Here is a 24,534-nt window from a genome sequence, read left to right on the forward strand (position 1 = left end):
TGCATATCGTTCTTCCACATAACAGTTTTTTGTTTAGTTCTGCAGTGTTTGTAATATTACCTTAAACTTTGAACCTTTTATTCCTGGTGACTTAACTTGAAACATTAATTCAGTGAGGAGTGTATATAGTAAATAGAGTATTGGATTGCATACTCTGGCAAACATCTGTTGACTTTTGGGTTGGTTGGCTGGCTGTAATGCACTGAGCTCCTTTAGGGGCTTAAAATAACTCTTCTGTCTTTTGAATATCCTGCAAATAGTTTGACTTCTGAAACAGCTCACATGAGATACTCTTGAGTTTGGGGTTTTGTTTTGAGGCATCTACGTTTTGAGACTGATTTAGTGACTGTAGGGCAGTGTTACTAGGATTAGTGATTTCTTCATATTTTAAAAATCTGAAATTTTTTTTTTTTACACTTCTTGTCTGGAATCAAGAGAAACTTTAGTTATTGAGCTCTAATTCCATCTCATTGGCTTATGCCGAAGTTGAGCAGGAAAGTGGGGAATATATTAAACTTCTTCCTTTTCACTCAGGAAATTCATGTTCTGAACCTGACAGTTAAGACATTTAGTTTAACTGACAGTCAAATAAAGGGGAGTTTAAACAAAAGATGAATATGCTTGTATTTGTGTAGAAGAAGAAAAGCTACTTGTGCATGCAAAATTAATAAAGCTTCTTTTTAATTTTAGGCAGCGTTACCTTCTCTCACAAACCCACCTTCTCTTAGTCCAATTCGGAGGAAGGGGAAAGAGAGGGAGTCTGTCGAACAGGCATCTGTGCCAATGAGCCCTAAAAAGAGTGGTGAAACAAGTCCAGGTAAGCACGCTTACTCCTGTTAGCCCTCCCACCTACCGTCCCCACCTAAGTATGGTTACAGGATAGAGAGAAGAAATAAAACTGAGTAACTTGTTTTCTGAAGTTTTAGTTCAAAAGGCTGGCAGACCTACTGTCAGAAGTTCTTTTCAATACTGCATTGCAGGAAAGGCAGCTGTGGCTGGGGGCTTCTTTACTGTTTTGTTTTTTATGAAAATTAACTGTACTTTTCAGAAGCAAGGTACTTCTGAATCCTTTTCCTCACTGTTTTTCTGAATCTACTCAGCTATTGACTAAAATTAAGAAGTAATTTTTGCATGTATTTTACTTAAGAAGTTTGAAAGTTGCTTTGCAACTTTTGGCAGGAGTAGCTTACATTGGTCTTGGAAACAAGATTCTGTATCTTGAAAACTTTTTTTTTTCCTGGTGATGATTGAAGGAAATGAGTGTTAATTCTGTTTTGTAAATTGTACTTGCATGTCAATAATAAGCCCTCTAGGTTAATTTCTCTTATCTCAGAAGGCTAGTTTCTTGGAATGCTAGTTCATTTTTTTTATTGTACAGCATGTGTTTTTTGCAGTTGAAAATATGCATGCGGATCAAAAAATTCATGCTGTCTAATTATTCAGATATGGTAAACTATGTTGAGTGTACATGTCATGAACACCCTAGAAAAAGTATGTTGTTCTAATCTATGGTATATTTTTAAGCTACTAGGCAAACTGATGCTACTGGGCCTGTTCCAACAAGTAAATCATCTTCAGTAGGAAGCTTTTATCATCTTCCATCATATCTGAAGTTGTACGATGTCTTGAAAGCAACCCATGCTAATTATAAGGTACTGCGTGAGATTGTTTGATTGAATTAGAATGTGGTTGGGCAATCACTTTGTGTTTCTTTTAAACATGGCTCTGCTTGTATTGAGACTGACTTGTTTGCCTGTGTAAACAGTTTATCCACAAAAAAAAAATCACAACCACCACCAATAAAACCAAAAAACAACCAGACAAAAACCTCTGATAGGCATTGTCACCCTATTGCTTGTTTCTCTGCTGTCACTAATGCTGGTACCAAATGACCTTTCACTGGCTTGGCAGTGCCAAATGGATCCCAATGTCTGTTCTCTCCGCAGTTTATTCCAGCATGGGTAAGCTTTTTCCTCATTAGTTCAGGTAATAGTAGATGCATTCCCTAGGGACTTGGTGATCTGATCAGTATACTTCAGGGGGTATATTCTTGTTACACCTACTGTGTTTCTGAGAAATACATTATCCCTTCTCCATTACTTGTCAACATCCTAGGCCTTCCCAGATGCTGTAACTTCCTCAAGCTAGAAGATCCCTTTCTTTTTCTCAGTCAAAATGAAGTCCTACCGTTCCAGCAATTCATAAGGGAGTCTGAGCTGTCAGTGGTGTTGACTGAACTATGCTGAAATTTTAGGGAAAAGATCGTTTTGTGTCAATACCCACTTCTTCCTGTAACTTTTATGTCCTTGTCAAGCAATTGTTAAGAAAAAGTGTGTTTTTACTTTTTGGGACCAGGTTACTTTGGATCTCCAGAACAGTAATGAAAAGTTTGGGTGTTTCTTACGGTCTGCCTTAGATGTTCTGTCTCAAATCTTGGAACTTGCTACTCTTCAAGACATTGGAAAGGTAGAAGATTTGTGTGTGTTCTCTGTTGTAGTTAAGTTGTCTAATATCTGTGGTCCTTACTGGGAAGAAGTACATATTGATTTTAAAATTGGTAGTGTTGAGAGAGACAGTAGTCCTACAAGCATTGTGCTGCCACAATGTTGGGTAAAGTGCCAAAGCAGATTTTCTGGCTTAAATTACTGCTGTTGAAAACTAGAGTAACTTTTTTACTGTTTAAATTTCATGTGGAGATTTTTCTTTCCAGCAAAATGGTTTGCCTTCAGTCATTCTTACTATATTAATATGTTTAAGTATACTCATGTTAAATACACAAAATGTTAGAAGGCATACTGCTCTCCTTTCTCTCCTGTGTCTTCATATTTATTCTCCTTAACTGTGGTGTTAGGCATTGTGGTATTTTAAGACTAGGAGGCAGATCTTGCATTTTTATTTTTTTTACATACTTCTATGATTTCTCTTAGTGTAGTTTTACTTAGTAAAAAAACTTGTGCTGTTGTCCAGTTTTCATAGTAATGCTTTATATAATGAAGAAGAATGCATTTAGGTGCACTTGTTTTTCTGCTTTTCTAGTGTGTAGAAGAAATTTTGGGATACCTAAAATCATGTTTCAACAGAGAACCAACAATGGCAACAGTTTGTGTACAGCAGGTAAGGAGGTAATTTTTTGTGTATTACTGGAAGATTAATCCTGATGTCTTGTGATTATCAACTGGATATGAAGACTGGCCATTCTTTTAAGGGAAGTGGTGTGAGAAAACTGTAGCCCAGGTGGAGCAAACAGAGCATGTTTTCTTTAATTTTCATGACTTGTTCTGAAACTTGATACCATCTGAATAATATAGTTTCTTCTTGAACTGCTTCCAATTCAAAGAACTATTTTAACTTATGCTCAGCGAACAAGTTTGTTTCCTACCTTCCCAAATGTGTTCTGTAGCCAGTTAACTACATCAAAAACCTGGAAAGCAAAGAACTGCCTTAGTGATGGATTTCTTGTGGGCTTCCAGTTAAAAGTTTGGGTTCAAGTCATCAAAGCTTAATTTTGGTGGGAAGCGAGCTTTAGTAGGCTATTTTGAGTTGTCCCATGGAAATAGTTTAAGTTGCAAAAACAATCATATCTGTTTGGATGAGGTGTGGAGTGCTTCTTTTTTTTTCCAGCTTTTTCCCTGTCGTCTTGTATTTGACTACTTGATCCACAGTTTGCACTTTGACCTTTCCTCTTAAGTCCTTTGGGAGGATGAGTTGTCAGGTTTTTTTTTTCCCCTGAAATGTTAACTTTTTTTTTCCTTCCAATTTTCTTCTCTAGTTATTGAAAACATTGTTTGGGACAAATCTGGCTTCTCAGTACGATGGCTTGTCTTCAAACCCCAACAAAGCTCAAGGCAAAGCTCAGCGCTTAGGTTCTTCTAATTTAAGACCTGGTCTCTATCATTATTGCTTCATGGCACCGTACACCCATTTTACACAGGCCCTTGCTGATGCTAGTCTAAGGAACATGGTTCAGGCTGAACAGGAACATGATGCTTCAGGGTAACTTTCTTCCCTTATGATATGATGTTAACTTGAACTAGAATATCTTTTTATTGTTTTTCATAAATGCAAGTATCATAGGAGAGCTAAGTAGCTTGAAATTAGGGTATTGTGTATTATTTATTTCTTGTAGACTTAAGCAGAGTAATTTGTCTTGGTAGTGAGATCCTGAATGCAACAATGTATTGATTATCACTAATGTGTTTTCCAAATCAAAGCTAAATCATTAAAATGGATATCACTTAAGTTTTTTTAAAAGCATAATAGTTTTAAATGCTTGTATTCAAAACTATTTCATTAATTTGCTAATTATAGCAAAGAGTCAGTAGTCTTAAAGAAAAGGCAGAAGGATGACTAAGCAAAGACCAGAAATTCTTTCTCTACTAGATGCTTGTTGTCTACAAATCTATGTGATCTGATCAAAGTGTACTGTAGGTAGTCTCTGTTGCTCTTTTGTTTTGCTAAGATTCTTGAAGCAGTCAAGTAGGTAGATAAAGAAAAGTTGGCATTGGTAAAACAATATGCATCTAAGGAGAGTGTGTTTGTGCCTCCAATTTTTTAAATGTGTATGTTTTTTTTATGACAGATGGTTTGATGTGCTGCAAAAAGTTTCTACACAGCTGAAAACTAGCATTACCAGTGCAGCAAAACATCGTGCTGATAAGGTACTTGTATCTGTGTACTCCTGAAAGAGCTGTACCTTAGATTTAAAACATTTTTCCTCCTTTTAAAATGTAATTTGGTTTTGAATCAGAGACCTGTTCAGATATTAGATTACTGCAAAATCTCTCTATTACAGAATGCTATTCACAATCACATTCGTTTATTTGAACCCCTTGTCATAAAAGCATTGAAACAATATACTACAACAACATCGGTACAGCTGCAGAGACAAGTTCTAGACTTGCTTGCTCAACTGGTTCAGCTACGAGTTAACTACTGCCTTCTGGATTCGGATCAGGTTGGTACCTCACCATTTTTGCAGATTTGTAATCCAAGGATCTCACCAGCAGGCTTAATATTTACAGCAAAAATACTTGCAACAATCCATTCATTGTACTATAGGTGAAAACAAAGACTTAAAGAAGGGCGAGACTCCCCCAATCACAGAGCTTCAGATTTCTGTTTTTTTGTTGCATATAAATTACTTTTCTAAGCTCTGCAACAACTATTTAAGAACTGTTCATCAGATTGTCTTTAGGAATAAGGTGATGTGGACAATACAATCAGTGTTGTTAAATAAAACTTCATTTACAAATAGAAATACCTGCTTTCTGTATTGAGAGTATGGACTTCCGTATTACTGATAGTGGTGAGCATCATGGTTGACAACTGTTATTTGATTTTAATGGCAGGGGGAAGCTAGTGACAAATACAGTAATCTTGGTGGTTGTCCATATAAGCAGTAACTTTGTAACATAAAATTCGTGTTTTATTTACTACACTATTTTTGGGTTTATAAACTAGTATGAGTTGCAATATATAACTTACCTATAAGTTTGTATGCAGATAAATCTTTTCAGTGCAGGAATACTTTGGTTTTTATCCTTGTTTAGAGCTAGATTTTTGGTTGATTCGTAACTTCTTGACTGTAATGCCTCAAATAGTGTGTGTAACATCAGTGAAAATTATACTTAAAAACATATAGACTATAGGTAAAATGTGGCATAAGTTCATGCAAACCGTAATAAGCTCTAACATCAACAAGATTCTCAAGATCTATAACTGTAGAGGGAACACTTCATAACATATCAGAATGAACTAGAAGTATAAATTATTTTCAGCGCCTGTCTTTCCTTTCTCTCCTTCCAAAACATGCACTTTTATAACTCTGTCAAAATGATTTCCAATGGGAATTAATGGCTCTGTATCTGTTGTATTCTCTCTTCAGGTGTTTATTGGATTTGTGCTAAAGCAGTTTGAATACATCGAAGTAGGACAGTTCAGGTATGAAATTAGCAAAGATCCTTTGAACAGAGCAGGTTTACAACTGTCTTATTCTGAAGCATGTGGTGATTAGTTTTGCTGGTTATTTCTGCCTTATGAGAAAGGTAGAGTTACATTCTGCATAATGTGCTTGTTTATTCTCTGGCTCCAGTGGTAGCCCTTTCAGATGATTTAGGTTCCATGTGGCTGAAGAAGTCAGGAAGTAGCATGAAAAAAAAAATCTTAAGCTATGTTGTGCTGTTTCTCCATTTGCTATTGTAAAACCATTCCTTTGGGACCCTCCCCGAAGCTGTGCTTTCAGGAACCAGCACTTCATTGCTAGGATTCAGTTGCTGAAGGGAGATCTGCTTCTTTCTGTTGTGGACTCGGTGTGAATCTGTTTGTAGTCTGATTGCCTGGTACATTTTGTGTAGTACCTAATAGATCATAAGCGATGTAGTGGAATTTTTATTGTCAGCTATTTCTGGGTTTTTTTTCTCACACTTGAGTTTAGAGAAGAGAGAAGTGGATTTCTTTGCTCTGTGGGTCTCCTGCAGAAATACTCCAATGTTTGTTGTGTATTAGGTAGTATGTTATAATATTAGTAACTGTGTAATGGTCAAAGCTTGAAAGAAATCCTTTGGGGAAAAAACCCATAGTAAAGAACAGGGCACAAAAATTATAGAAATACTGTATGAAAGCAGAACAACACATTCTTAAAAAAAAAAAACCACCTTACTGTAAAATATTCATTTTTACTGAACAGAGTTGTGCAATTCAAACTTGACACTTCTAATTTTTTGTTTTCAGAGAGTCTGAAGCAATTATTCCTAATATCTTTTTTTTCCTGGTGTTGCTGTCTTATGAGCGGTATCATTCCAAACAGATAATCGGAATTCCTAAGATCATTCAGCTATGTGATGGTATCATGGCCAGTGGGAGGAAAGCTGTTACACATGGTAATTAAAAAAAAAAAAAGGCACCAAGACTACTATTAGTAATAGTTCAGCAACAAAACCAGTATTGAATACTAAGCTATAGAAAACTAATCATACTGATTGTTCCAGAAGACACTATCTTTTAAATTTTTAATACATGAAATGTCTCACTTAATTCCTTCAGGAAGTTTATTGTACCCTACTAATGCTGCGACTCCATATTTTGCATTGTACATAATAGCAGCAAAGCTTTTATTTGAAACTTTATTAGGTAATAAGTTTACAACATAGCAGTACTTTAAAGGCTTTGATTTTAATTTTTAGTCCCCTTCCCTCCCTCCACTTTCAGCCTTTAAGTAGAAGCATCTCATACTTTCCAGTGATTCTGCCGAGAAATACTTTAGAAAAATGTCTATTTTAGCTCTATGAGAATGGGAAAATGTGTCCATAATATAAATTTTCTACTAGAAGTAGATAGACAGATGTCATTATGCATGATAAGTTTGGGTTTTGGTTTTTTTTGTTTGGGGTTTTTTTAGGAATGGGTAAAACCTTTAATAAACTAAAGCACAGTTTACTTTTAGTAGCTGAACTGTTACAACAAGAAAACACTGTTCGAGAGTGACTTGTCCCATGCTAAAACAAACAAACAAATCTCATTTCAGCAATACCAGCTCTGCAACCCATCGTTCATGATCTCTTCGTGTTAAGAGGAACAAATAAAGCTGATGCTGGAAAAGAGTTGGAAACGCAAAAGGAGGTGGTAGTGTCAATGCTGCTGAGACTTATTCAGTACCATCAGGTAAGAGAGGAGGACAAAGTGTCCCTGTTTACGGCCTATAAAAGGGTAATGTTGCTCTGACTGCTAAAAATGCTTCAGGCAATATTAATGGTTTTTCTATACAGAACTTGAATAGCTGGACACTGTGCGATCTTTCCTTATAGAGAGAGTATGCAAAGATTTTTGGGGGTAGGGGAGAGATTCTGCACTACAAATGAGTATTTTAAGTCAAATAACATGTCTGTGGGATTTTACAGTCAAGCTTAGGTAACAAAGCACTGAAAAGCTCCAGTTAGGATCACGATCTTGGTTGTGTTGCAGATTGAATAAACAGAGGTTGTTAGAAGAGTTGTAATAAATTAGGATTCAAGAAACTTGAATGGGGGTAAAAAGTGGAAAAGAGGACAGGATTAAAAGTAGGAAACATGCTGCATAGAGATGATTTAGGTATTGCTGTACAATAGCAGTATCTTCAATAACATTTTAAAATATGAATTATTCGAATAAGGTAATGAAACTGGTAGTTAGACAGTTGTTAGCACTTACTACTTTGCCCCAGACCTCATGGGTCTGGAAAACATGTTTCTGCCTTGTAGGAGTATAAGAATGACTTTCTTCAGTACACTTTTTTTGAAAGAAAAACATAGAAGTGATTTTAAGAGAAGTGACATAATTAACATGGGCTCTTATTGCTTATTCAGGTGCTTAACAAATTTAATGTGCTTTTCCTTTCATCATGTGAAAATGCAATTCTAGTGTATGCTAATGTAAGCAGTGTATTTTCTGAGAATAGTTGGAAAAAGAAGTCAGTACATCTTGTCAAAATAATTTGTTAGAACTACATGTTCAGATTGGGGTAATTTTGTGTATCCACATTTTCTTTTGAATTTGTAGTTTTATAATCATAAAATGACTAATATAACTATATGAAATGACAGTCTGTAGACACATGAATAACTTTGTGTTACATAAGGTACCGCAATTGCTAGCAGATCCCCTTCTGACACACTTAACCTATTAAAGACCACCCATGCACTGCTCTTCCCACACCATCCCATTTGTAGTTCTTATTCTGTCCTGTTCTTTTGGTGCAGTACATATAAACTAACCCCTGGGCAGTTCTGTTGTTCCCTGGCTGTGGCTGGGATGTTCTGCAGTGGTGTTTCTATAATTTGAGAGGCTCCAAGAGCTGCAACCTTTAGCTTTCTTCTGTTACAACTGTAACTACCATCCATGGAGCTCTAGAGTTCAAGTTATTCAGCCCAGAATTACTCTTATCTCCTCTCTCATGAGAAAGCTTTTTGGGAAGAACATCATCTGGTGATCTCTTTTTTTTTTTTTTTTTAATTTTTTTTATTTTATTTAATTGGCTGCATTTCTGAATCTGAACTACTTGAATTTCTTTTACAAGTGCTCTAACTGGTTTTCTGAACCAGTTTCTTCTGTCCCTCTTCCTAGTCCATATATTAACATTCCTGCTTGCTGTGTCTTTGGCCTGTCTATCCTTGAAAGTGTGGTCTCTATAATCCTCAAACCGATAACACATTCAGCTGCTAGAAGTGATTCTTGCTGTTGGTGTGCTCCATTATATGCTTTCCTATAAACTTTTACATGGAAGTGACATATCTCAGGTGAATGAGCTCCATAAAAATGTCTGTTCTGTTTCCATGACCAAATGTAAACTTCATTTGAGCTAGAGTAAAGAAAGAGTATACATGTGGGAAATTGCTCTCTTCCTTCCTCCCCTTTTTGTTGAGTATGTGATGCAGCATTTTGATTTACTTTGTTTGAGTAAATTTGTTTTGAGTAGTCTTTTGACAAATGCCATCTAAAAAGGACCAAGAAAGCATTTTTTTCTAGCTTACAAAAGTAACTGGAAAATTCTTTAAAAAAAAAAAATCATAACTAAGAACAAGCTTTTAACCTGAAAATGGGGTATTAATGTTGTGTGATTTCTCATGTGGGTTTTAATTCCTTTTTGCTTTTTGGCAGATGGATGAAATGGTAAATACTTCTCCCACTAGAGTATTACTTAAATGTTTCCTGTTAGTGTGGGTGTTTACTTGCATTCTTTTGGACTTTTCCTCAGGTGCTAGAAATGTTCATCTTAGTATTGCAACAGTGTCATAAAGAAAACGAAGACAAATGGAAAAGATTGTCCCGGCAAATAGCTGACATTATTCTCCCAATGCTTGCAAAACAGCAGGTTATTACATTAATTTTTTAATCTATAAACATCTAAAATAATTGTTATAATGTATGTATCAATAATGGCTTTGGGTATTTGATTTTTTTTTATATATATATATATGTGTGTGTGTGTATATATATATGAAGACAGATTTTCTTGAAAGTGTGGTTGCTATATCTGAAAAGACAATTACTGCAAGGTAAACTAATCTTTGAAGTGGTGAAGGTCATATTTAAATGCATGAAGTATATGCAGTATCTTTGAGGCTGTTTCCAGAGGAAGCTCATTCTGCTTCTCTTGCATACGTGATTATGTGAGAGCACTTACTAAATGTTTTGAAGATTCTCCCATATTTATAGAATGTCAAAATTATTTTTTCTTAACTGCAGTGGGTCTAACTGCATTTTTTCTTAGTGAGAATGAAAAGACATAGTCTGAAACCGCATTAATAAATCACAGAATCATGGAATAGTTGAGGTTGAAAATGCACCTCTAGATACTGTCTTCCCCTCAAATCAGGGTCTCCTGAAGCAGTTTGCTTAGGACCATGTCCAGTCAAGTTTTGACAGTCTCCAAGGATGGAGGCTCCATAACTTCTCTGAGCAACCTCTTCCAGTGTCTGAGCATCCTCACAGGCAGAAAACAAATAAGTAAATAAAAACTGTATTTAAATGGAATTTCCTGTATTTCAACTTGTGCCTATTGCCTTTCATCCCGGTACTGGATACCACTGAAAAGATTCTGGCTCTTTCTTTTGTATTTGTGTCATCTCCTCCTCCTGCTTCCCCTGGTCATAGTTGTACACGTTGTTCAGCCTGGAGAAGGCTCAGGGGATCTTTATCAATCTCAGCTGCCTCTTGTATGACAGATGCTCCAAGCCTGTAACCATCTGTGTGGCTTTCTGCTGGGCTCCCTCCAGTGTGTGCATGTGTCCCTTACTGGACTGCACATTGAGGAAAGAGAGTAGGCCCTTTGTATCTGGGAAGAAAAGACAACTCCTTTAAGGAGAAAGATTTTTTCAGTGCTGCTCCCTAAGCAACAGAGGATTTGTTGTTGATAGGCCTTTCCTGGAATTAGAAATACTTACTTCAAGGATAAAAAGCAAAACTAGTGAAATTGTGCCCTTAATGTTCTTTACTCCACCATGGCAGATCCCCACTCCGATAAGGAGATCTCATGGTTGGGGAGAGTGGGCAGTTTTTGTGGATCAGACAACAGTTTTTGAGCAAAGCTAAAATGCTGGCAAATTGAAATTGCCTTTGTTTTGTATGAATCTGTGCATGTGCTCAACTATCAAATTATTTAGGCAAGATGGGGTCATCCAGATTTTGAGTCCAGCCTTCGCTTTTTGCAGTTGATTATTTTATAACTTATCTAAAAAAACTGATCAAGTAAGGTGTGCTACCTCTGTTGGTGCAGTGTAATACCATTGTAGCTGTTCACTTTTCTGATGATTCAGATTTTTTTTTTCTTCTAGTACCTGCTTAAGTTTATTCATGACCAGCTTTGCTCTCTATAAATATGCCTGGTAGGATGTGCAGGGAGGAGAAAAGTTTTTAAATTTTATGACAAGTCAGTCTTTTGGTCTCATTCTGAATATGGCATATTTCGCCTAATAAAATATGTGGTATGTATATTGAATTTCATATGATAGATTTTTGTCTGTGTTCTCAAAACTCCTGTGTAAGAAGGTCTGCAACAAAACTTTAATTTACCTTTCATAGCTTTTGGTTGCTCTATATTTTGTACCATAAAGGACAACTTTATTACACACGGGTTGGCATAGAAATGTTTAAAATATGAAATGGTAATTTTGTGTTGCAGTTACCTTTAGTGGATAGTTACAAATTAGTGTTGTGTTTTTCTTTTACAGATGCATATAGACTCTCATGATGCTCTGGGAGTATTGAACACTTTGTTTGAAATTTTGGCTCCTTCATCCCTTCGGCCTGTGGACATGCTTTTAAGGAGTATGTTTGTTACTCCTAAAACAATGGTGAGCAATTCTTTTCAGACAAGAGAGAATCTGGTGTCTTTCATGGAAAACAAAAGAGCGTGTGTTTCTCTTTGTTAATTTGCAATGTGGTATTAAAGTACCTGCAGCAGATCTTAGGAAAGGATTGATTAGAACTAATGTGATTTACCAACTGGGAGCATTTTACACAGGAACATTCTGCTTAGGGATTACTTGCCTTCGTTTTGTATTTTGAGCATCAGGAATGTAGAGAAACATACTGTTATAATAAATTCTAGAATGCAATAGGTAACTCTCATTTCTCTTATGCAAGTATTAGTACCATTTTTATAGTTGAGAGATTGTTTTAACAGAGTGAATATAAGCTTAACAGTTACCACAAGAATAGCATTTTGGAAAACCTGAACATAAACGTTATTTCTTGCTTGCGCCATTCTCAAAAGGGTCTGATTTTATACAACAATAATGAATATGGTAATTTTTTTAAATACATTCCTATGTTGTATTGAATACCTTTGAAGTTAAACAATCTTCTGCATTTTTGTGTTTGTGTTAGGCATCAGTGAGCACTGTCCAGCTATGGATTTCTGGAATTTTAGCTATCCTTAGAGTTCTGATTTCACAGTCAACAGAAGACATTGTTCTATCCCGTATACAAGAGCTTTCCTTCTCACCATATCTGATTTCATGTCAAGCAATTAACAGACTGAGATGTGGAGAAAATAACTTATCTGCACCAGAGGATCGCACTGATATTAAACAGGCTAAATATCTGCCTGAAGAGACATTTTCTAGGTATGTTATCTTTTGAGTAACTTAGGGGGGAAGATTAAGATTTCTGAGAAATCACATATATATTGTGCAATATATACACTTGTATGGAACTGTTATCTGATAGGAATAAAGTCTGTTAAGTTGATATGGGAGGAGTGCGTGTGGAGGAAGGAATAGTGAGATGTACAGCAGAGGGAGGAGTTGAGCAGTTTGTAGTAGGGACTTAGGACTGTTCTGATACCTCTTCTCGAGCCAAGTGAAGGATCTAATGGAGCTGTTAAAATGGGTGAATCCTGGACCTACTAAAATCAGGTCCAAAAACGTAACTGGTTAACCCTTTCCTTCCTCCCTGTGTGGGACTGAAAGATGAGTCATCTCCTTAGTAGAAGCCCAGGTTCTGTACTAGAATCTTGACAGCAGATGGATTCAAATCTATTAAGTTAGTCCTGCTCTTTATTCCCTATTTTTAAAGAGCTAGCTTTTTCTAGTTAGCTTCCCATGCTGATGTCCTCAGAGAGTGACAAACTTCAGGCATAAGAAGTGTGGAGAGATGGCAATGGTATTATGTTGACATAATGTTTGTCATTAAGGCATTAGGTTTTAATGTGGTGGGAAGCATTTGAAATAGCTATTTGCTGAAGGAAAATAAGAACTTTTTACTCAAGTATGGAACTTCAGATAGAAATAAAATGCTGTTTCTTATCATTCAGCTCACTGTGAGGGTGATGGATAGAGGAAAAAGGGACTTCTAGACTCCCTGAATGTGACCTTATGTCCACCAGGAGTGAGTTGAGGAATGATTATGGCCAGGAGCAAGGATGGCTTTCCTCAAATGCCCTTTTTTGGTGTTTCTTTTGACCTCCCCCCCCCCCCGCCTGGAGGTTTGATATGGAACCTGTGTGGTAGAGTGTGGATGGATAGATGAGGCTATGAACAGCTGAATTACTGTGACTTGCTGAGTTACCCCTCCTCAGCTGAGCTGTGGTGACTGTCATGGTGTGTTTTTAGCTCATTGCAAATCACCATAAAGACACCATAGCATTTTGAATGTTTGCTGTGTGAGGTGGGCTGGTGTATGCATGCTATCACAGCTTTAGCTGATGAGCAGATAACCCCGATCCAGTATGTAATTATTGAAGTGCCTGTGATCATCTCTCCATACCTATAGCATCATATTTGTCTTAGGTCAACCTGTTCTGTAGCATTTAATTTAGCATTCTGTTTACAATGAATGGACAAGGACTTCATATTTTATTTTTCAAACTTACTGAGGTTTCATAGGCAAACCTCATCTTATTCTGAAAGACGTTGCATTGATAGTTTTTCTGTTGATTATTGTATACATGGTTTTTCAAGGTTCTTACTACAACTGGTTGGCATTCTACTGGAAGATATAGTTACCAAACAGTTGAAAGTGGACATGAATGAGCAGCAACATACTTTCTACTGCCAGGAGCTGGGCACACTGCTTATGTGCTTAATACATATCTTCAAATCAGGTAATACTTCAAACAGTGCCTTGTGTTGTAGCATGCAGTGGCAGGGTGGTTTTTCAGTTCTGAGACAATTGTTGAATGTGTTTAACTACTGAGAAGAAATACGTAGGTGCTGAAGACATTCTATCCTACTTGGTACAAAGAACGTCCCAAACTTTGTGCTCATGCATGCAGGGCACATTTTTCACATTTCTTCTGTCTGTGTGGAACAAAATGTAATTAGTGACTTTTCATCTCTCCTTTTAAATGTTTAAGATTTTTCCAGTCCAAAAATGCAAAGCATTCCAAATTTGTGGCTGTATTTCTCATGGTTTTTCTCAATTTGGAGGTTGGTAGGTATGTCCAAGCTTAAAATACTGAGTTACAGACCACTATTTCAGACTCATGACAAGGTAGGTTTCTGTTCTTTGTCATAATTAATAAAAAGATACAAAAAAAGAAAAAAAAAACAAACCAAACAACCAACCAAAAACCAAAACCAGAAGAGTAAGTAAGGTAGTACTGCTCCAGCTAGCTGGTCTTGAGCTCCTTTCTTCAGGTTTGGGAATTCTGCCTTAGGTGTCTTCTGCTAGATATCCAGTCTCTGGCACTTTAATTCCTTAGTCTTTAGCCTGATTTCTTAGTCTTATTTTCCTAATAGTGGCACTATCTTCCCTTTCTTTTATTCTTTTGTTCCTTCATTACTATGACTATCTCTTTTGCCTTCTGACTTTCATCATGCAGCTGAAATTCAACCTTGGATGACAGTAGTTGGCTGTAGTTTAAAAGGTCTTGGCACAAGTTCCTGGTTCTTTATAGACTTCCTTACAGATATGGGACAAGGAACTCTGTGTTCCATGGCCTCATCTGTAAAATGGGCGTTACAGTACTTCACTACTTAGTGGATGCAAATAACAAAAAAAGTGCATACAGAGTACTATTACACATTTAACATGATTCTGTGCTCTAGAACATGTGTCCCAACAACCTCTAATCTTTTTCTCTTTTTAAGCTCTTCCTACAGAGTTCAGTTATAAAGTCCTTTCTTGAGGGGAAAAAAACCTTAGTTCTGTTCCTGTCATTGCTACCAGCTGCTTCTTGCAAATATAAGTATCATAGGTGTAGACTTAAAGTAAGTAAATAAAGTGCTGATGGAAGCGTTCTGGGTCTTCAGCTGGTTCTCTATCAAAGCTCAAAGCTTCTGGATGTAGTGAGTGATAGTTCCCTTTTCCCTTGTGTCTGTTACAATAATAACTAAAGTATGTATACTGTTAATTGTTGCTATGGAGAAACATTTGAAACAAATATTATAACAAATAACTTATGCCAAGGTGATTTGGAGTAAGTGATTAAATGGTGTCAAGCCAAGACCAATGAAATCAGACTATGAAGCTGGTGACTGAAATCAGGGAAGTGGGTTTTTCCACAGTAGGAGCTGGGGATAATGGGAAGGGAAGGCTCAGCTAGTTCTGCTACAGCAACTGGCTTCCAAGCTGCACTGAGTCTTGTCATGGACTATGTAGAGTTTTTAATGCAAAATTAAATATTAAAATACTCATGCAGAGCACTGGGATATGTGTATTGCATGATCTCTAGAAATGAATTTAATCTAAGACTACAAATCAACTTTAAATGCTAATAGTAATGTCACTACCTGATACGGTGTAACAGAGTACAACGAAAGTTGTTCAGACGCTTGGGCTCTATTTTCATATCATAGCATTTTCTTTCAGGTTTAGGCTTAGGGTTAACTAAGTGCCTGGTTTTGTAATACTTCTCTCTTGTTCAGCTAAATTCTCTATAATTTTTTTTCTCTTTAAGTTATATTCTCCTAACTACAGGTGCGGCTTATAGCAACTTGTGTCTGGGAACATAGACTAAGGTCTTCTGTCATTTTTAACCACTATTCTAGTAGGATGTTTTGTCTTCTCAACCATTATAGTTTTTTCAAAATGTGAGCATTGCTGACTCCTATGTATTCAACTATAGGAAGCTACCAGATTAGAAATGAACATTTTCAGTGTGCTACTTCGAAGTTAGTAGAAATAAAAAGCATAGACAAAGTGAAAAGATTAGCATATAGTGGCTTTCATGAATGTAGAAAATCACTAGATGGTGCAATTACTGCAAAGGCAGGAAGCTGGAATGGGAATAGCACTGGCTTGCTGGTAAGTGGAACCCAAGTTTTGAGACTCAGTTATTTTTCCCATTCTCTGCTGTTTACATTGTATATTTATCAGTCCTGGGGGCAGCTTAAACTGGTCCACATGGCTGTGGAATTTATAGCTTCATTCTTCTGTATATCTGGCAATGCAAGCAAGCAACACTACAGATCTCCTTTATTCTGATTAGCTTTTGGTTTCTAACTGGTTCTGAAGAAACCCTTTTTTACCTGATCTTATTTTCTCATAGAAACTCAAAAAGTCCTGTACCCTTAGACAACTTTGTCTATTTTCCTGGTTTTCCCTTCCTTTGTTTTGGCATATGAATACAGAATCAGCAAGTCAGAAAGCAAAATTTAGCTTTTGTGCTGAGTGTTCAGTATGCAGTGTAATGACTTTTCTCCACTTAAGATTTACTTTTTGCACTTCAGAAATTGGACAGGACGGTATCAGTTTAGTTTCAACTACATGTATTTGGGAAGCCCTCATCTACAAGTAGGAGACTTGTAAGCGATCTTCCTTAGCATGTAGAATAATAGTTACAGCATGGTTCTTAATTAGAACTTCTGTGTTTTACTTTATAAACCAAAACAAACAAAAATCCTGGTCTGTAATTAACAATTTTAAATTTGGTAAGGTTTTCATGTATCAAAAACTTTTTGATGCGTGACAGAGAAAAAGTTGAGAAGATAGGTTTCATTACAATTCTAGTTTGATCTAAAGCATTATTTATTGAGTCTGGGAGCTGGTCATTACTGGTTTACACACTGCCCTTGGCCAAACTCCATGACTTGCCTCACATTTGTAAAGCCACTTAGGATGTATCTTTCTTCCAGGAAGGGCAGTGGCTCATGAAGCAAGGTTTGTATTCTCAGGGTACCCTGAATAATTTTAAAACTTCAGAATTCAAACTAGAGCATAGTTACTCTAACATGCTTTTATTGTTTCCAGGGATGTTTAGAAGAATCACAGCTGCAGCCACCAGACTTTTTACAGGAGATGGATCTGATGGTAGTTTCTATACCCTTGAAAGTTTGAGTGACCTTGTTCAGTCCATGATTCCCACGCATCCTTCTTTAGTTCTCCTCTGGTGTCAAATCCTGCTTCTTGTCAATTATACAAACTACAACTGGTGGTCAGAAGTGCATCAAACCCCAAAGTAAGATGTGTTTTTGATCCCTAGTAGTAGTAGTGTGTCTTGTAATTATATTTGCTAAAATTAGATTTTTAAAAATTTAGGTTTTTTTCTGCTAAGCCTGTCAGCCTGTTGAATAGTACTATTTGGATTCTGAAATAGATAGTTCTGCGTTTACTTTACGTGTATACATATTGTCTGTTCTCATATCAGTATGTCTTTCAAACTAAGGAAATGTGTCCTGCATGCAGTTGTTCCTCAAAAGAACTGCTGGGTAATTTCTCCAATTTAAGGCAAGAAAGCTTAATCTGTGTACTACTTTTAATTAAAATCATGGAAATAGCTATAACAAAATATTCAGTATTTCATATTTCATGTTCCTATGAAGACTTTGTATTTCACCTTCTAGCCAGTGCAGATGATATACACTGTGTTTATGAAAATACAGTCTGATCAGTATAACTGTAACTGTAGTTATATCTGTTCTCAGTGGGTCTATTACTAAATGCTATCAAAACATAGTATCAGCACTATACTGATTCATTAGCATCAAGCACCATAGTAACCTCACTTAAGTTGTCTAAAATGAGTGTTCTTTTGGTCTGAAGTTAGTTCGTCCCACCTGTCAGGCATTGGAATGATTCAACCTCTGGCGGTAAGGAAGAGACCCCCTATGTGGGTGGGTATCCCTCTGTGTTAACTGTAGAGGGAGATTAACAACTGACTTGAGAGACATTTCTGATGCTTGTGCAGTGAATGTTAGGGAAGGCTAATCTTGCTCTACAACACGAGTGGATCAATACTTGCTCAAATTTGAGATTCTTGCCTCAGTTCAACCTCATGATGTGAAAAAATATTATTATAATTTGAGGAAACATGAGATTACCAGGCTTATGAGCAAAGTAGGGCAACTAAAATAGCTAAGGTGACATCTGCTATTTGTTGCAGGTTTGTGGTGTTTTTTTTTAATTATTTACCAATGTAATCTCTGTTTTTTCTGGGTTGGGCATCACTTTCTATCTGACACTAGACTAAGTGCTCAAGAACACTGGTCTGGCTTGAGAAGAAAATATAGTATTAGGTTCTGTTATCCTACCAGAGTTGCAGTAGCCCATGTTTTTCTTAAATAATCTGTTTAGTTCTTCAAAGAGTCCAAGAAAGCACAGAACAAAAAAGTGATACTACAATTGTTAGAAAGTAAAGAGCTGATGGAAAGCAAAGTGTCTACTTCAGAGCAGTATGATGTTTGAATGAAGTTTCTAGGAAAATAAGTATTATGTAAGGACATTGGTAGGATATTCCAAGCAATTTGATTGTTAATGTTTCAGTAGCCATAGTAATAAAATAGTAACAGAATATAATATGCTTCTTGCAGGAGACACAGTCTTTCTACTACTAAATTGCTTAGCCCTCAGATATCTGGAGACAGTGATGAATCGGATTCAGAATCTAAACGTGGCATGTGCAATAGAGAGATAGTGAGAAGAGGAGCACTCATTCTTTTTTGTGACTATGTTGTAAGTTTTGAATTACAAATTTTATAACATTAAACAGTTTATATGACTTGAGTTATTTTATTACGCTGACAGTCTTTTATTACTGATGTGCATTAACTGAATCTGGTTCACAAGTGAAAAATGAAGACTTGGGAAACTAGTCATTTTATTTGCAGGTAGTGCTTCGGTAAGCTTAGGTATGACCTCATTTGGCTTTTATTTTTCCTATTCTGAACTGAGAATTCTCTTGGCTTGTAATGGATACCTAGTGGGTGATAGAATTATCTGCTGGGTATCATATCCCTTACTTGTGAGGTGCCAGGAGCACACTAAGTAGTGTTAGACTTCCCAACATCAGTAGCAGTGCACAGTGTCTAGGAGACAACAAATTTCTGTCATTATACCGTAAGAGGAGAGGTTTTACATTAGCATTTAACTTCCAATTTGACTCTCTAATGAGAGCAGTTCCTGCGGCTTTGTCCTCTTGCTGCCTCAATATTAGCATTTTAGTTCATTGGGAACTTTTGAAGTGAATCTTCCTGTAATATGTAGTATTGCACTTTGGTTTGCATTGCAGAGCAGTTTTGGGGCAAGCAAACTGCATTCCTTTCAGATTCAGATAAACCAAAAGCTATGTTTAAGAAGCACTTCAAGTACTAATGGATATTCAGTCACCAGAGTCAGATTAGAGGTAGTCCAAGGTAAAACCTTCCAAAACCTCTTTACTGGGGAGTGTTAGCCTCTCAGCATCACCTAGTTAGCTCTACAGATCTTTTTGTGTTGCATTGCACTGCTTGTTGATATACACATAGCCTCTGTAGGTTTTAAAATTAATTATTGACAGATCTCGTTGGATTTGCTTTCCAGAAATTATTCACCTTGTGTTAAGGCCAGCAGTAACCAGAAATCTTTAAAAAGAAGCCTAAATGAAAACCACATTTTACAAGAAGACTCTGTGTGTGCATGTTTATTTCAAACATCATTTCATTAAAAGCGGCATCTTTGAATTGACCGTCTCAATTTACTTGTTTCTAACGTGGCTTTTTAGTGTTTTTTAAAAAAAATTTACTAATTCATTATAAATCTCTTAATTTGCAACAAGATCAAAAGCATCTGGAAAATTTGTCATGTAAAAATAATGATGGTGATAATAAAATATAGACACTTTATGGCATTATTTTCAAATAGCTACCAGAATTATATATGAAAAACTTCATGTTGTGTCAGATAAAGTTTTTAGTAATTAAATGCTTACATGGGTATTACTGGAATCAGATACTAATTTTTTTCCCCTTTAGTGTCAAAACCTGCATGATTCAGAACACTTGACCTGGCTTATTGTGAATCATGTTCAGGACTTGATTAATCTGTCCCATGAGCCTCCAGTACAAGACTTTATTAGTGCTGTTCACAGGAATTCCGCAGCCAGTGGTCTCTTCATCCAGGCCATTCAATCACGGTGTGAGAATCTTGCAGCTGTAAGTTTAATTTTTTTTTAACAATAAAGTCACTTATTTCAGCATAAGTTTAACTGATAAGTATGCAAATTCTGACATTTCTGGGTCATTTATCAACTTCTAATTTTATTTTTAAAGTCACTTATTTAAAAATGCAAACAGAGAACCTTATAATATATTAGCAACTTCAGTATCAGATGTGTTCCAATCCATCAAATCTATGAATTCAACTAGAGTTGGTTAAGCTGCTTTTCTTCCTTCCTGGGTATTACCCCTGCATAATAAATATCTGAAGGGTAAATTAAAGCTGTAACTTTTGTCTTTGATTTCAGTATCTTGGTAGCATACATAACAGAACTACTAACTACAGAGGAAGGAATTAGGAACCAGTCCATCTTCATAGGCCCTAACAGCATGAAAATGATTTGCAAGCTCATGCCTTCCCCATTGATCTGCCCCACAAGTTCTAGCCTCTCGGTGAGGGAAATACTGCTTCAGAAATTCAGTGTATGATTTCTGTTGATTATGTTAGTTTTCAAATTAAAAGGAATGGATGATGTTTTATAGGGATGTAAGGTTGTATGCATCACTCTTAATCTTGGGAACTCACTAGGTGGGAAATCTCATTTGCTGGGCTTCCTCTAGAGCTAATGGTGGGAGATGCTACCGCACCCTGAGTAGCCTGGTAACATTTTCTGTCTCTTCCCATTGCCTCTGTGCAAATCTAGTGCAACTGCATTTGTGCTTTACCCATGTGAGTAAAACACTTTAAAGTTAGGTGAGATGAATCTGGGTTTTAGTGTCTGAGAATCAGTAGAATGAACTAAACTAAATGGGTTTGAATGGAAGATGTAGTCATTCTGTGAAATGTTTGGTGATTATCAGAAAAGTCAGTAAAATTAAAATAGCTGATATTTACAGTCTGCTCTAAAACAAGATCGGTTCCACGAGTCAAACTAGTTTGTGTTTCTCCCTTTAGGTTATTGGTGCTAAATTGGTGCTTGTATTTAAAAAAAGAAATAAATAATTTTTTTTAAAAAATTCTTTGCACCCCCTTCTAATCCTGAGTAGCCATTGCTGTTTCTATGATTAAACATGTGCTCAAAAAAATCCCTAATGCTTGTCTGGATTTCTGTACTGTTTCTTGTCTTGACTGTGCTCATGTTCCTACCTCCTTCCAGCAAGAGTTCAAGCTTCTCACTGTTTTCAAAGCTCTCCAATTCCACTTAAGTCTCTCTAGCTTTTTTCGCCTAAAACTTTTGCTCCCTACTTTTTGCTTACTCTTTGTAAGAGTCAGCTTTTACAGTTAAACATCAAACAACTTAGTGTTCATATTAAATAACCCAGCAACTCAAACCTATTTATTTATAGATTATTAGGTTGATCAGCTAGTTGTCTGCTATAGCTTTTTATAAATGCCTTTCCCTTTAGCTTTAACATTTTTGTATTCCAATTGATTGGGAATTTTTTTTGTCTGTTCTTCTGTTTTGTTTTGTTTCAACATCTAGCCCACAACTCTGAAGAAGACCTTACAGTGCTTAGAGGGAATACATCTCAGCCAGTCTGGGGCTGTTTTAACATTATATGTTGATAAGCTTTTGTGTACTCCATTCCGTGTGCTTGCTCGCGTGGTTGACACACTGGCTTGCCGTCGGGTAGAAATGCTTTTGGCTGCAACTTTACAGGTAAGGATAAATATATTCATTTGTAAATAAGACTGGGTAGTGCTAGCCTCATAATCGAATGTAATGATTGAAAGTATATCAAAATATGATGATGTTTAAGTGATTTCATTGCAAAGGAATTTTTTTTAATATATAGGTATGTGAATGTTTACATTTCACTTTGTCTATAATTTTCCTAATCTGTTCAAAGTACCTATGGGTATCTTTATTTATTTCTGTCCTATAAAATTCTTGTGACTTTCCTATAGAACAGCATTACTCAGTTACCAGTTGAAGAACTGGATAGAATTCAGGAATACCTTCAAAACAGTGGATTAGCAACAAGGTAAATAATACAAATACATGTTAAAATGCCAAATTAAGTAATGTTCTAGTACTAATTGTGTTAACTTTTTTCCTGTGTTTGGGTTTTTTCTTAAAGATAAGATAGTGGGCCCTTTTGGAGGTAAAACAGGAGTAAAGCCTCACTTATGAGATGCAGGCATATTCTGGCACAAGGACAGTCATGTCGGCTGAGTTGAATTTGCCATATACTTAAGAATTAAAGCAGGCTAAAGACTTGAAGTCATCAAATTCTCTCCCTCATCCCACTCATTTAACTTTTGAGAGTTAGCAAACGCAAATTAATTCCTTGACAAAAGCTACATTACTGAAAACAACTTTATTTTCCTCAGACTTTTGCAGAATTTTGTGAGTCCAAGCTGGGTGGGCTTGTGTTTTTGTTGGTGGTCCCCCCCTCCCCAAACAACTGTGTTAAAAGTTCTAACTGGTTAGTCTCCTAGCTGTTTAAAAGTAAACTGCTGTTATAAAAAGGAGCAAATTATTCAATTTTTGAAAAGCCTTCATAGGTAATGTTACATTTGAATTTTTAAAAAACTCCAAAATCTCCAAATGACTTTATACATGTTCTTGATAGCAGTAATGGAATAAAAAAAAACCCCATCAAACAAAAAAACTCCCAACCAACAAAAAAAACCCCAAACCCTGACACTGACATAAATCCACAGACTGGAATTCTTAATATATTTAAAAAAAAAAAGTTCCGTTTTAGTGGATTCTTTTTTGGTATCTGTTAGAACATATTTGTCTGCAATCAAATAATCTGTACACTAACTTTGATTCTTTTTACTCATTAAAAAGATTTACTGCATAAGGAAAACTGAACAGCTTGTAGTTTATGCTTAAGCGTGTACAAATTTTAAATCTAAATTAAATTTAAATCTTTATTGTTGATGTTGCTGAGTTCATTTGTTTTGGCTACTGATAGCTGGTGAAATTTGCAGTTTAGCATCATATGACTGCATATATCCAACAAAGAACTGAAGACCCTACTGCTTTTTTCTCCCAGGATTATAATTGGCTCACTGGATGTCTTTCTATTTTTAAATGATTTACAAAACTGAGTAAGTTAGCTCTCTGCTGATGTATTACTCTATTTTCAGACACCAAAGACTTTACTCGCTCTTGGATAGATTTCGTCTTATGGTAGCACCAGACACAACTAGTCCTTCACCTCTGGTTACCTCACACCCACTAGATGGAGAAGACCAACCAGCTTTAGAGAATGTAATTCTAGACAAAGTAAGATTATGTTTAAAAAGAGTCACTAAAAGTGCCTTGGCTGTAGACAAGCTTTTGCTCATTACAGAATATTTAATACAGCTTATTTTTACTATGCAGTTAATGTTCTCAGAATTGTCACTGAATCTCAAATACAGATCAGTGAAATTATTTCATATGTGTTGGCTGACTGTTGAACTTCGAATGAATAATTAGCATATGCATAGATGTTTATGTTGATGGTGCTGTGAAAAACTTTTTGTTTCTTTGCATAACTTTAATGGAAAGACTTATTTAAGGTTCAGTAGAGACAGATACATACTCTTACTTGTTTTCTTGCTGTATTTACTGCAGTGATCAGTTGTATTCATTTGCTGAATTTCATTTGGTTGTCTCTTACAAATTAAGCATTACTTCTCAGTTTCCACTTCTCAGCTTTAAACTACTTTCAGAGAACAATCATGACTACTTAACTGTTTCTGTCTTTCATGTACCTAGATGCGTTTATTTCAAAGTGGGGTGGGAGGCTAAGAGCAAGCCTTTTGAGGCCTGTGTCTTCTAGCTTGTCCCATGGCACAGATAACTTCTCCTTTTCATTCCTTCGTGTTCTACAGTGATACGCAGTAATAGGAAACGTACGTAACTGAGATGGCAAAAATTATTTGATTAGCTGACAGTTTGGAGGAGACCGATAAGTAGTCGAGGAACCCATTGACTTAGGAGAGAGATTGAGAGCTACTTAGACAGTAGGAGGAAACACTGTTTGTGCCCAGAAACCATTTACCCATGGCTTTCCATCTTCAAATTAACCAATCTCATTCTGCTCTAACTGTAAATACTGCACAAAGGAAGTAGTTTTTGTGTGCTTCCTCCACAACCCCTATATAGTTCATGGAATCATAGAATATCTCAAGTTGGAAGGGACCCATAAGGATCATCGAGTCCAACTCCCTGCTCCTTGCAGGACTACCTAAAACTAAACCATA

General features: G+C 36.3%; 1 protein-coding gene across 3 annotated transcripts in view; it reads left to right on the top strand.

Moving 5' to 3' along the window:
- Positions 1-24,534, top strand: part of HTT (huntingtin) — an 89,768-nt gene that overhangs the window by 38,429 nt on the left and 26,805 nt on the right. For all 3 annotated transcript variants that reach the window (XM_075499643.1, XM_075499644.1, XM_075499645.1), the window contains 20 exons: positions 695-817; positions 1,525-1,652; positions 2,356-2,466; positions 3,037-3,114; positions 3,770-3,993; positions 4,580-4,658; positions 4,793-4,954; positions 5,885-5,940; positions 6,730-6,878; positions 7,523-7,659; positions 9,728-9,844; positions 11,703-11,825; positions 12,361-12,599; positions 13,935-14,077; positions 17,167-17,374; positions 18,726-18,867; positions 20,145-20,324; positions 21,812-21,988; positions 22,237-22,313; positions 23,431-23,569. In XM_075499643.1, coding sequence (XP_075355758.1) covers positions 695-817; positions 1,525-1,652; positions 2,356-2,466; positions 3,037-3,114; positions 3,770-3,993; positions 4,580-4,658; positions 4,793-4,954; positions 5,885-5,940; positions 6,730-6,878; positions 7,523-7,659; positions 9,728-9,844; positions 11,703-11,825; positions 12,361-12,599; positions 13,935-14,077; positions 17,167-17,374; positions 18,726-18,867; positions 20,145-20,324; positions 21,812-21,988; positions 22,237-22,313; positions 23,431-23,569 — 2,792 coding nt within the window. The remainder of the gene's footprint in view (positions 1-694; positions 818-1,524; positions 1,653-2,355; positions 2,467-3,036; positions 3,115-3,769; positions 3,994-4,579; positions 4,659-4,792; positions 4,955-5,884; positions 5,941-6,729; positions 6,879-7,522; positions 7,660-9,727; positions 9,845-11,702; positions 11,826-12,360; positions 12,600-13,934; positions 14,078-17,166; positions 17,375-18,725; positions 18,868-20,144; positions 20,325-21,811; positions 21,989-22,236; positions 22,314-23,430; positions 23,570-24,534) is intronic.

Source organism: Mycteria americana, chromosome 4 (genome assembly GCF_035582795.1).
Source record: "Mycteria americana isolate JAX WOST 10 ecotype Jacksonville Zoo and Gardens chromosome 4, USCA_MyAme_1.0, whole genome shotgun sequence".
Lineage (NCBI taxonomy): Eukaryota > Metazoa > Chordata > Aves > Ciconiiformes > Ciconiidae > Mycteria > Mycteria americana.